This window comes from Dipodomys merriami, unplaced genomic scaffold (genome assembly GCF_024711535.1).
Source record: "Dipodomys merriami isolate MVZ:Mamm:240054 unplaced genomic scaffold, mDipMer1.0.p SCAF_3, whole genome shotgun sequence".
Classification (NCBI taxonomy): domain Eukaryota; kingdom Metazoa; phylum Chordata; class Mammalia; order Rodentia; family Heteromyidae; genus Dipodomys; species Dipodomys merriami.
The window spans coordinates 16,561,358-16,573,058 of NW_027204492.1; the positions used below are offsets into that span (position 1 = coordinate 16,561,358).

Sequence of the window (11,701 nt, forward strand, 5' to 3'; positions counted from 1 at the left end):
AAACCAAAGAAAGAGAAAAGAGAGTCTGCCTTGATCCAATCATTTTGAAAAGCCTTGCACACACTGAAGCTGGGACCAAACATAATGACAGGATTTAATTGCTAATGCTCTAGAGGCAATGCGCCTCTTAATGTGTTGACCTTTAACCCAAACTTGGAAGGGTGAAAAAGGGAGGGGATGGCTTCCTCTCCCCTTCTACCAGCCTACTTCCCCACCCCCTACATCCCATCCTACTTGCCTTTAACCCAGGCCTTGTACCCTTAACATTCAACTCTCTCGGCCATTCCTATTATTTGTTCTAGCTTGGGAGCCAAAGTAAGAATGAATAGAAAAATCAAAAAGAAGATGGGAGGACAATGAGAGAAGGAAGTCTGCAAGTAGTTCACAACTGCTTTAGAAGCAGGGGGCATAATTACAGCTACTGAAATAAGAGCTAGACTCGTGGTCCTTTGTTGCTACTATCAAAGCTATTCACAGTATTTCCACATACCTTTTCTTGTGTCTCTATTTGCTTGTCCCCATTTCACCTTTTTTCAGGTTGATATTTATCATTTCTCCTTACTTGGTTACTTAGAAATGGCAGAATCCTGAGCAGGTTAAACTCAAGACTCTGCCTGCACCATACCTGCACCATAGCAACTGGGCAATTGAATGTAGCTGGAGCAAACCAAATATTGATTGGTTTTACTATAAATTTACATGCCTAAATCAGCCCTAGGTGCTCAGTACTGCTGAGCAAGGTGACTACTGCTCCATTGTCTCTCTTGCTCTTTCAGAAGACTTTTGCAACTTCTGTTGTCAAATGTCTTCATCATTCCCTAGCCACAATGGCTTGCTTTCTGTTTCTCATTTGCCAAGCACCCAATATGGAATCCTCACAGGTACTTTTCTTATTTGCTTGTAGGCGTGCTTATATTTTTGGCAATACTGGGGTTTTAAATTCAGGACTTTGTGCTTGCTAAGCAAGTATTCTACCACTTGAGCACTGCCTCCTATCCCTTTTTGCTTCAGTTTATTTTTTTGTATTATTGCCCATGACTACTTTGTAAATATGATACACCCTACCTGTGACTCCCAGGTAACTTGGATTACCCGTTTGTACTACTACACCTGGCTTGTTCTTTGAAATAGTGTCTCACTAACTTGGTATGTTTTTCGTTGTGGCAAATTTTGGCCAGGGCTACGATCCTTCCTAATCTCCACCTCCCAAGTAACTAGTATTACAGGCATGAGCTACCATGCCCAGCCCTCCAAAGACAGCTTTGACATCAATTTTTCAGTGAATTTTGTGGGACCTGCTAGTATAGTAAAGTCCACTACGATACTAGTAGATTCAGTTAAATATGAATTGAATTTATATAGTTTTTGAAGATATTGCTTGGAATTGTTGGAGATAGCCAAAAATGATTATAAATCCCTGTGATAACTCATTTACCCCCACTGTATATGTAGGCCAAGTATACCACTTGTGGATCCTTCACCATTTCTATCCCAGTAAGGCTTTTTGGGCAACTAAGCAGGACTTCTTACTATGTATTTGGTATGTCTTTATTCTCTTACCTCACATGTTAACAAATTTTGAAGTAAGACAGAAATTAAAACACCACCAGTACCATATCACCTCTCTAGATTGATCTGTGCCTACTCAATGAGAAAAACACATACTTGATTTTTGTGTGTGTGTGGAAGATCACAGTTGTACTCTTGGCAATGGGAGAGAGCTGACATAAAGATGGTGCTTTTTCATAGTCATTGAGCCTAAAAGGAACTTCTAGTGTATATTCATCTTTGTCCAAGTAGTAACTCTTTAAACTTACCAAAACAAATGGTTATTTTGTTAAAGCACCATCCATTTAACTGAATCCCTGGGAAGAAGGTAATTATTTCTTTTGGTTTTCTTTTTTTTTTTATTAATCCTCTTCTGTAATGAAACTCTTTGGGGTTGAGAAATGTATATTCAAATTTGAAAGATATATAGTCATTTACTTTTGAGTTTTTCTTGCTCTTGAAATAAGTAAAGCATAGATGATAGGAAATATAAATGCAGAGGGTAAATATTCCAAAAATTGCACATAGCCTAATTAAATTGCCTTAATTTGGAGTAAAAAAACTGGGCTTTTGACTTACTGGCTTTACTCTGCAAGGCATGAGACTAATCAGGCATACTGAGGAATTGAGGGAGGGCCTGAGAATCTCCACCCAGAAGAGGCTCTCTTATTTTTTCTCTTTTACAAAACACTGCAGTGGCCAGAAAAATGTCACCACAAGGTATTTCCTAGACCCTTTCTCCCCAGTGGAAGAAAATCCTTCAGTTATGGTGCATGCACACTTCTGGTATACATTGTAAGTCACTGAGGCACAGTGAATCTTCATATCTCTGTGTCTGTAAGAACTGGTTAGTTATGATGCCAAGCACTCAGCAAATGTTTAGCAAATGTTAATATGCATCATAGAGCACATACTCACTAAATATCAAATAGTGGCCAAAAAAATGATCTAGCGTGATTGAGTAAAGTAATAATGAAGCAGACATTTCTACTGTTGTTTTTAAATATTTTTATTATCTTCAGTTGTACTTAGGGTGTTACCATTCAGCATCTTTTTTTAAAAAAAAACCTGTGGTTGACTTCATGGCACCACATTGTGCCTTTAAACCTGACAGTAGTGCAATCACAGGTACTCATCTGTCATGCCAATCAGGAGGATCTTGGTTCCAGTCTAGCCTAAACAAAAAGTTCCCAAGACCCCAAAAGCTGGTTATAGTAGAGTGTTTCTGTTGTCTTAGCTACAGTGGGAAGTATAAGAGCATCATGGTCCAGGCTGGCTCAGGTAAAAAGCAAGACCATATCTCAGAAATAGAGCACTTGGTGCTGGTGGATCACCCCTGTAATCCTAGCTACTCAGGAGGCAGAGATCTAAGGATTGCAGTTTGAAGCCAGCAGGGCCAGGAAAATTCATGAGACTCTTGTCTCCAATTAACTACCAAGAAGCTGTAAAGGACTCAAGTGGTAGAGTGCTAGCATTGAGCACCCAAGCTCAGGGATAGCACTCAGGCCCCGAGTTTAAACCCCAGGACTAGCTTCCCCCACCCTCTCTCTCCTTCTCTCCCTCCCTCTCTCTCTCTCACTCGCACACATACATACACACAAAGAGCAAAAAGGGAATAGAGCCGGAGGCATGGTTCAAGTAGCAGAGTGCCTGCCTGTCAAGTACATGGCCCTGAGTTCAAACTCTAGCACCACAAATAAAATAGTGTGATTTTGTGTGTCTGGATATGCTTTAAGGTTAACAACTATCCCAGTGTGTTGCACTATTAGTTGATCAATCCATCAACCTGATAGATTGAATTTGTGTGAGAGAAAAGCATGTTGGCTTGAATAACTTTTAAATACAGTTACCATCCACAAGTTTTGAGTTTGAATTTAGTCTGCAGTGGCAAGAGAATAGAAATGTCACTACACTGAAGTTTACATTAGTCTGTTGAATAGTCACAAATGGCCTTTCAATTGAGTCTTGGAGAGTCTCTCTCCCCCCCCTTCCCCTTTCCCCCCTTTCCCCTTCTCTTACTCTCGGCTCTCTCCCCTCTCCTCTCTCCTCTCTCTCTCCTCTCTCCTTTCTTCTCCCCCCCTCTTGTGTGCGTGAGCGCACGTGTGTGTGTGTGTGTGTGTGTGTGTGTGTGTGTGTGTGTGTGTGTGTGTGATCTTTCAAATCTTCTATGGATGACCAATCAAAGGAAGCTTCAAAAGCATTGAGCAATGACAGTCAAGAAAGAGATTTAAGCTTACCTTGTGCCGAACTAACAATCAGATTCCCATCAGCAAAGATTTGAAGAGGTGCTACTGGAGACTTGAACCTGAGCCACCCCTATACCCTGACTTTTTTTTGTCCTAGTATAAGGGCTTGAACTATAGGCTACTCACTCTCATTTGGTTTTTCCACTTGAGTTGTTTAATCCATGCCTCTAACCTGGCTTTTTGCTGATTAATTAGAGGTTGAATGGCAAGTCGTCTTCTACCTGGGCTAGCTATGAACTGATAGCCTCCCAGTCTCAGCATTTTGAGTAATTAGAATTATAGATGTGAGCTACCAGTGCCCAGCTCAGCCCTTTATGTTTCAGTTATTTTTCAGATAGTGTCTCATTCCTATGTATGCCTTTATTCTAGCATGAAATTTAAGTAGGCTGCACTGTGAAGAAGAAATGGCAAATGCAGATACTATTTTGCAAACAAATTTCTTGACTTTTTTGAATACCAAGCAAGGAAATGGCAGGGGGATCTTAGATTATTTCAACCATCTTTAGAAAGAAGAGACTTTTTAAATGTAGTCCAGGCTCGCTTTTTGTTCCTTTCGTTTTAAAAATATAGTTATTGAAAAGGTGATATACAGAGGGGTTACAGTTACATAAGTCAGGTAATGAGTATATTCCTTTTTTAACAGTGTCACCTCTTCCTTTGTCAGGTTGGCTTTAAACTCAATTTTCTTACCTCAGCCTCTCAAATGCTGGGATTATAGGGCATGTATCGTCATACCCAATAAGAAAAATTCTTCAGAAAAATACACATGAGCTGTAACTGCAAGTTTTCTGAATATGGACTATGAGTGGCTGTGGCATTGCAAGTTTTCTGAAGTGGTTTAAAAAATAAAAAGCAATAATTAAGACTGTATTTTTGTGGAAATAGTTTAAAGCCTTACTTAGCCTCTACAGTAGAGCTGTATATAATGGATCCCAAGAACTTGAATTTGCTTCTATGCCTGAATGTTTTTATGACCCCATTTCTACCATGATAAATAAAATTGTTCTCTCACTTGGATGCATATGCACTTTTGTATATGGATGGGTACAATCCCTACTTCATTGAACATAGGTTGATAGATGAAATACTTTATAAAACCAAATTCATTCATTCATGCTCCACCAGATTTTTGAGTTTTTGGTTATTTGGACAGGAATCATGGAGAAGTTTCCTATATATTATTCATAAAGCCAGGATTTGCTTAGCAAGTTAATATCATACAAAGGACTCAGGAAGAATATTTAACTGTTTGGGCGAAAATACAACTTCCAATCAATTTATGGGCACATACTTTGTGATACAAACATTTGTAGTGCTAGCTGCTTTAATTAATATTGTCCTCAGAATTATTCAGAAATGTATGATTTTCAGTGATTGGATGCGTTTGATGTTTTTCCCCTATGGTTTGTTTGTTTGGGTGCTGGAAATTGACTCCAGAGCCTCATACATTTTTAGTACACACTTTTTATTTTGTCAGTCTTGGGACCTGCACTGTGTGCCTGGGCACTGTCCCTAAGCTCTTCAGCTCAAGGCTAGTGCCCTGCCACTTGAGCCACAGTGCCACTTCCAGTTTTTTCTGCTTATGTGGTGCTGAGGAATCGAACCTAGGACCTCATGCATGCAAGGCAACCACTCTACCACTCAGCCACCTTCCCAGCCCTAGTACAAACTCTTTTAACAGTATCTATACCCCTGTGACAGAGAGCTAGTTCAGTTTAAGTGTATTCTGTGACCAGAACTGGCTGCAGAAACCTTTCTATCCTATATCTGATGGGCAAAAAGTTTTTGTTCTTATTCTGAAACTGTAGTGAATTAGGGGTAAAATTCATGGAGTTTCCTTGATGCCATGTGAAAATAAGTACTACATTTGGCAGGAAGTGGATTGACTTACTTGGAGTATCCCATTATGAAGTTATCTAGACATCCAGGCATATCCTGTGAGTAGACTTAGGGCTTCTACTTTCTTTTGATTTTCTGTTGGTGATATGGGGGATTGAACTTAGGGCCTCATACTTGCAAGGCAAGCACTCTATCACTTATGCCACATTCCCAGTCCTTTTTTTTTTCCTTTTTCATTATCCAGGCTGGCTTTGGAGCATGATTCTCCTACTTTTCCCTCCCTCCCTCCCTCTCCTCCTGTCTCTCTCTGTCACTGTCTCTCTGTCTCTGTTTGTCTCTGTCTGTCTGTCTCTCTGTCTCTCTGTGTTTCTGTCTCTGTCTCTGTCTGTCTCTCTCCTCTCTCTCTCTCTCTGTCTCTCTCTCTCTGTCTCTCTCTCTGTCTCTCTCTCTGTCTCTCTCTCTGTCTCTCTCTCTGTCTCTCTCTCTCTCTCTCTGTCTCTCTCTGTCTCTCTCTCTCTGTCTCTCTCTCTCTCTCTCTGTCTCTCTCTCTCTCTCTCTCTCTCTCTCTCTCTCTCTCTCTCTCTCTCTCTCTCTCTCTCTCTCTCTCTCTCTCTCTCTCTCTCTCTCTCTCTCTCTCTCTCTCTCTCTCTCTCTCTCTGCTGTCCCTGAGCTCTTCAGCTCAAGGTGAGTGCTCTACAACTTGAGCCACAGTACCACTTCCAGTTTTCTGGTGGTTTATTGGAGATAAGTCTCACGGACTTTCCTGCCCCGGCTGACTCTGAACTGTGATCCTGAGATCTCAGCCTCCTGAGTAACTAGGATTACAGGCGTCAGCCACCAATGCCCAGCTACTTCTACTTTCTAAGTAGCTTGTGTTACAGGCATAACCATCACTCCTGGTTTGTTTTTCTTAATTTCCATTTGCTTTTGGGGGGTATACTACTTTAAATATGAATATTGAAAATAATACCATGCATGTATTTGTATGTATAAACATGTATATTAGTGGCACTGGAGTTTAAACTCAGAACTTTATGCTTTACAGACAGGTGTTCCTACTTCTGAGCCATGCCTCCAGTCTTCTGGTTTTGTCTTGTTCCTTTGTGTTTGGGGTTTTATTGTTTGGGTTTTTTTCCCTAATACTGGGGCTTTATCAGGGACCTTGCACTTGCTCAGCTTTCTTGCTGCCACTTGAGCCACACCTCTAGCTCTGCTTTTTCTGGTTCTGCCTAGGCTGGCTTCAAGCTTCAGTACTCCAGTCTCAGCCTCCTGAGCAGCTAAGATTACAGGTGTGAATCACTGGGACTCTTCTGACATTGTTTGGGGTTTTGGTTTTGTTGTTGTTGTTGCCAGTTTGGGGGCTTGAACTCAGGGCCTGCTGTCCCTGAGTGCTTCTGCTCAAGGCTACCACTCTATCACTTTGAGCCACAGCACCACTTCTGGTTTTCTAGTGGTAAACTGGAGATAAGAATCTCTTCGCCTTTCTTTCTCAGGCTAGCTTTGAACCATGATCCTTAGATCTTAGCCTCTTACTGAGTAGCTATGATTACAGGTGTGAGCCAGCAGTGTTCAGCTTCTGACTTGTTTTTGAGATAGGGTCTCACTAGTTGGTTTTTTCTCAGGGTAGTCTTGAACTTCAGTATTTCTACCTCTGCTTCCTGAGTAGCTGGGATTACAGGCATGAGATTTCATGCAGAGCAGTGTTTATACTTCCTTACTTCCTGTGGTTGCTGTTTGTGGGGATTTTGCAAGAGGAACATCAGCATGCTGTATCCATACATTGAGATATTTCAGTATGCTTTGTAGCTGTGTGTTGAAAGTATTTGGGTATATATCATGATTTCAGTTGAAGTAGAGAAATTAACCAGAACAGACTCCATATTGTAGAAAGGAGATTTGGTGTACAGAAGTAGAGTTTCAGCTTTATCCTAGCATTGCTCTGGCAGTTGAAATAACTTTTCTTGATTTCCTTGATTGTAAAATTGCCTTGGGAGCCAAGACTTTTGCCCTTATACAACTGTGGATGGCTTTCAAAGGCCTTGTAAAGAGTTAGATAGCCAGAATAAATAAGGAGTTTAAGACAATATAGTATAATTAGAGTATGACTAATGTAGTATACAATAATATAAGACAAATAGAAGAAGAAAGATTATACGGAACTAATAAACTATTTCTTTGGACTTGTCTCTTTAGGTGGAGATGGAAAAAGCATTCAAACCTCCAAGATTGTCAGTAATCTAGAAAAATGAATATTTTATTTGTAAAGAGAGTATGATATCAATACTGGTACATGGTTATGTCCAAATGGAGAACCAGAAGCCATGGATGTCTATGTCAAAAGAAGCATTCATTGAAACAGTGGTAGGAAAGAAATACATTAAGCTTGTGCTCTATTTCAGCACTGGAAAAATTAAAACTTTACTGCTAAGTGACAATATTAAAGGTGTGACCCTTAGAGCCTGTGAAGGAAATCAGTATTTCCTGCATTTAGCTTTTCATAATAACGACTTTTTGCTTATTGAAAAATTATCCTTCCTGGATGCCCAAAAGTTGAAGAGTTTCTTTGACAGAGTCCAACAAAACAGACTTCAACCCATCACAATAGCCAACATGCAAAAGGGTATCTTTACTGACACAGACACACAGAACAGAGAGAGTATTGTGGCCAGCACAAGTGCACAGAATATCTGTGCTGCCACCACAGCCACAAAGGAGATCAGTAAGCCTTCACAGAAACAAGTTTCTAAGCAAACAAATATTGGATACTTTGAGGTAGCCAACAAAGCTAAAAATCTTGATCCAAAGATGCCTGTGTTTCCAGCAACATCTACTAGTAAAGAGTTAGTCCAAAAACAACCTGAGAATAGGAAAAGAACCCTATCATGTGATTCAGACAATGAAAACAAGAGCTTTCTAGTAGACAATAACTTCATAGAACAAATGAAATCTAAGGAAGAGTCCTTCAAGTGTGAAAGCAGTTCAGATAATCAATTGAAGATGGAAAAGAAAAAGAAATCTGCAATTGAATTTTCATTTGTAACCAATTCTGTTGAAAATATTTGCCTAAAGGGCACTGCTTTTGAACCTGTCCCTGAGAAAAAATTTTTACCATATCTGTTTGGGTCCAGTTGTAATGAGGATGGCGTAGATTGGGATGAATTTGAGGTGTTCTTTTCAATGTATCCAGAGAAAATGTTGCGTGGTCTCCCCAATTTGGGAAACACCTGTTACATTAATGCAGTTTTACAGTGCCTGTGTTCAGTGACACCATTTGTTAATGATTTACTTAATCAGGGTTACCCATGGTCTGAAATTCCCCATGATTCTTTCAGCATGTACTTGACACAGATACTTTTTTTGAAGGATATTTTTAACATGAAAGCCAAGGAGAAGGTACTTGTAGACATTAAAATTGCCATTTCAGAAGTAGCAAAAGTATTTTCTACTGACATGCAGAATGATGCTCACGAGTTTTTAAGTCACTGTTTGGATGAGATGAAGGAGACCATACAAACATTAAATGCAATTCAGGAAGCGAAAAATAAATGTGGGGAAGGAACTTTACCTAGACTAGCTTTTGCTGATAATGCTGCAACCCAAAGTCCCTTTTGTCCTGTTGTCGCTAATTTTGAGGTTGAGTTGCTGCGCTCTATTTTTTGTAAATCTTGTGGAAATGCTGTTCTCAAAACAGACCCAAATAACTCTCCATTAACCTTCCCCAAGGAATAAAAACACGTCCTTTGTCTATTCAGTATGCTCTTGATCATTTCTTTAGTGCAGAGGAGCTTGAGTATAAGTGTGAGAAATGCAAGCACAACAGATCTGTTGCAGTGAACAAGCTCAATAAGTTGTCCAGGGTCCTTGTTATTCATCTGAAACGCTACAGTTTTAATCAATTTCAGTCATTAAAGAAGGATAAACAGGAAGTTATTGTTTCCAAATATTTAAAGCTATCTTCTCATTGCAACAGGAACACAAAATTACCTCCTCCCCTTAGCAAGAATGGGCATAGAAGAGATAATCAACTATTAAAAGGTTTTCAAAAGATGACTTTTGACCTGTTCAACTCACCAAACTCTTCAGAGTTTACCTCAAAATTCATGGATGAACCCATTGGATCAGAAAATGAATCAGAATCACAGAAATTAGTTCAAGGAGCAAGTAGTGAAGAACTGCAGAGTGACCTGGGAGGAGATAGTGATAGAACTGACTCAGGAGATGAGATGTTCTTTGAAGAAGAGCTCCTTGAAGAAGAGATCCTTGAAGATGAGTTCTCAGCTGGCTCAAAATATCAGAATGATGCTTCTGCTTCTCTGGTCCAAAAGGATGAACCTAAACCCTCCAGTAGCCCAGTTGCATTTCTCGGAGATGGTTTTATTGAAAAATTGTCTCAAAGTCCAAAACTAGACCAATATGAGAAGACAAATACATCAATGGAGTCAGATTTGCATAGTATGGGTGAGTGTTGGAGAGATTTATTTGAAGATAACCCTGTTATTCCAGACACATTCCAAAACAAGGGCAAACAGACCCAGATGTGTGATAAGGTGAGAATGAAGAAAGAAGCTATTCAACAGGCATTTACTCAACGACGTTCAAAGCTGAATGCCCAGGGGCATATGGAGGCTTACTTAAATTCACCAAATTCTAAGAAGTCTGAAAAGGTCACAAAGAAAGAATCAGAAGCCAAGGATCCAATGATAAATGCTGATAAGGATGCTGCTTACACCTATCGGCTCTTTGGTGTTATTAGCCATATTGGGAATACTCCCCATTCAGGCCACTATATTAGTGATGCCTACAACTTTAATAGGCAGAAGTGGTTTACCTATAATGACCTACATGTCATGAGTATTCCTGAGGTCAGTATGCAGGAGGCTAGGATTTGCACTGGCTACATCTTCTTTTACATGTATAATGAAACGTTTGAAGAATTGCTGGAGAGGACAGAGGATCTGCAGAGGTTTAGCCACAAGACAGAATCCTCTCGGAAGGAGTAAGAGGAACTGACTCCATGTTGCACAGATCTCCTTGATTGCCTCATTTCCTCCCTGTGAGGTCAACTCTAAAACTCGAACTAAAGATCATTTTGAAGTGATTAGCCCAAGACCAAAGTTCAAACATATACTATACCAGGAAATCTTTCTAGCACTGATATACCTCAGTCCCACAGTTCTGACGAGTAGACATTCTTAAGTCCTAGAAGACTAGAACTGTGCATTTCATGTCTAATACTGCATTGGTTAGAGGAACTCATTAGAAAGCTAGAGTTTACGGCAGACTAGTAATCTAGAAATTCAGGGCAAAAGATGGAGATTCTGATGTTTCATAAAGTTAGAACCACTATTGTATAGTATGTATTGTGATAGATTTCGTTGTTAGACATTGTAATTGCCTCCCTTGTAAGGTTTTGATTATGCTTTTATGTTTCGTACTTTTATACATATGTTTCTTTTACAAACTTTTTAAGAAAAAGCAGCGTGGGAATGTAATTGCTAAGTGGTTGAGCATTTATCCAGCATGTGCAAGGCCCTGGGTACAATCCCCAAGCACCACTGAAACAAGATACATGCAAACAATCTACTGTTCCTCCGCTCATATTCAGTGATTTGGTAGAAAAATGTTATTGCTGGAACTGAAGCAACCATATCCAGTTAGATTCTGATAGTAATGACTAAATGCCACAGAAACCATTTGACTCTTCTTGGGCATATATAGATGATGACACTGGACAACAAGTCCAGTCTACAGTCAAGTCTACAGCTTGGCTTCTGTAAAAAGCCCTCCTTTTCCTCAATGCCAGAGCAGCTATGCATATATGCTCAGACTTTAAATCTTATGGATCAAGAAGCTGATTTGCTCTCAAAGGATTGGCCCACTTTTCCTATTTGTTATACCAAGTTGTTGGCCCGCGGTTATCTGAGTCCATGTTGGCATTTCAGCATTGTCAGAGAGACATTTGCATTGCCTAAAAGGAACTTTGTTACCAGGACTTTATCTGCAGAACATTGAACAATCCTACACAGTTAATGAAAGACTAAATCCATATTTTTCCTACATCTTTGTAC

At 39.8% G+C, this 11,701-nt stretch overlaps 1 protein-coding gene across 1 annotated transcript in view; it reads left to right on the forward strand.

Annotated features, from left to right (window-relative positions):
• The window catches only part of Usp26 (ubiquitin specific peptidase 26), a 45,654-nt gene extending 35,021 nt beyond the window's left edge, over window positions 1-10,633 (forward strand). Inside the window, 2 exon segments of the mRNA XM_070039307.1 lie at window positions 7,827-9,333; window positions 9,336-10,633. Of these exon segments, the coding sequence (XP_069895408.1) occupies window positions 7,905-9,333; window positions 9,336-10,633 (2,727 nt within the window). The 5' untranslated portion in view covers window positions 7,827-7,904.
• The last annotated feature ends 1,068 nt before the right edge of the window (window positions 10,634-11,701 follow it).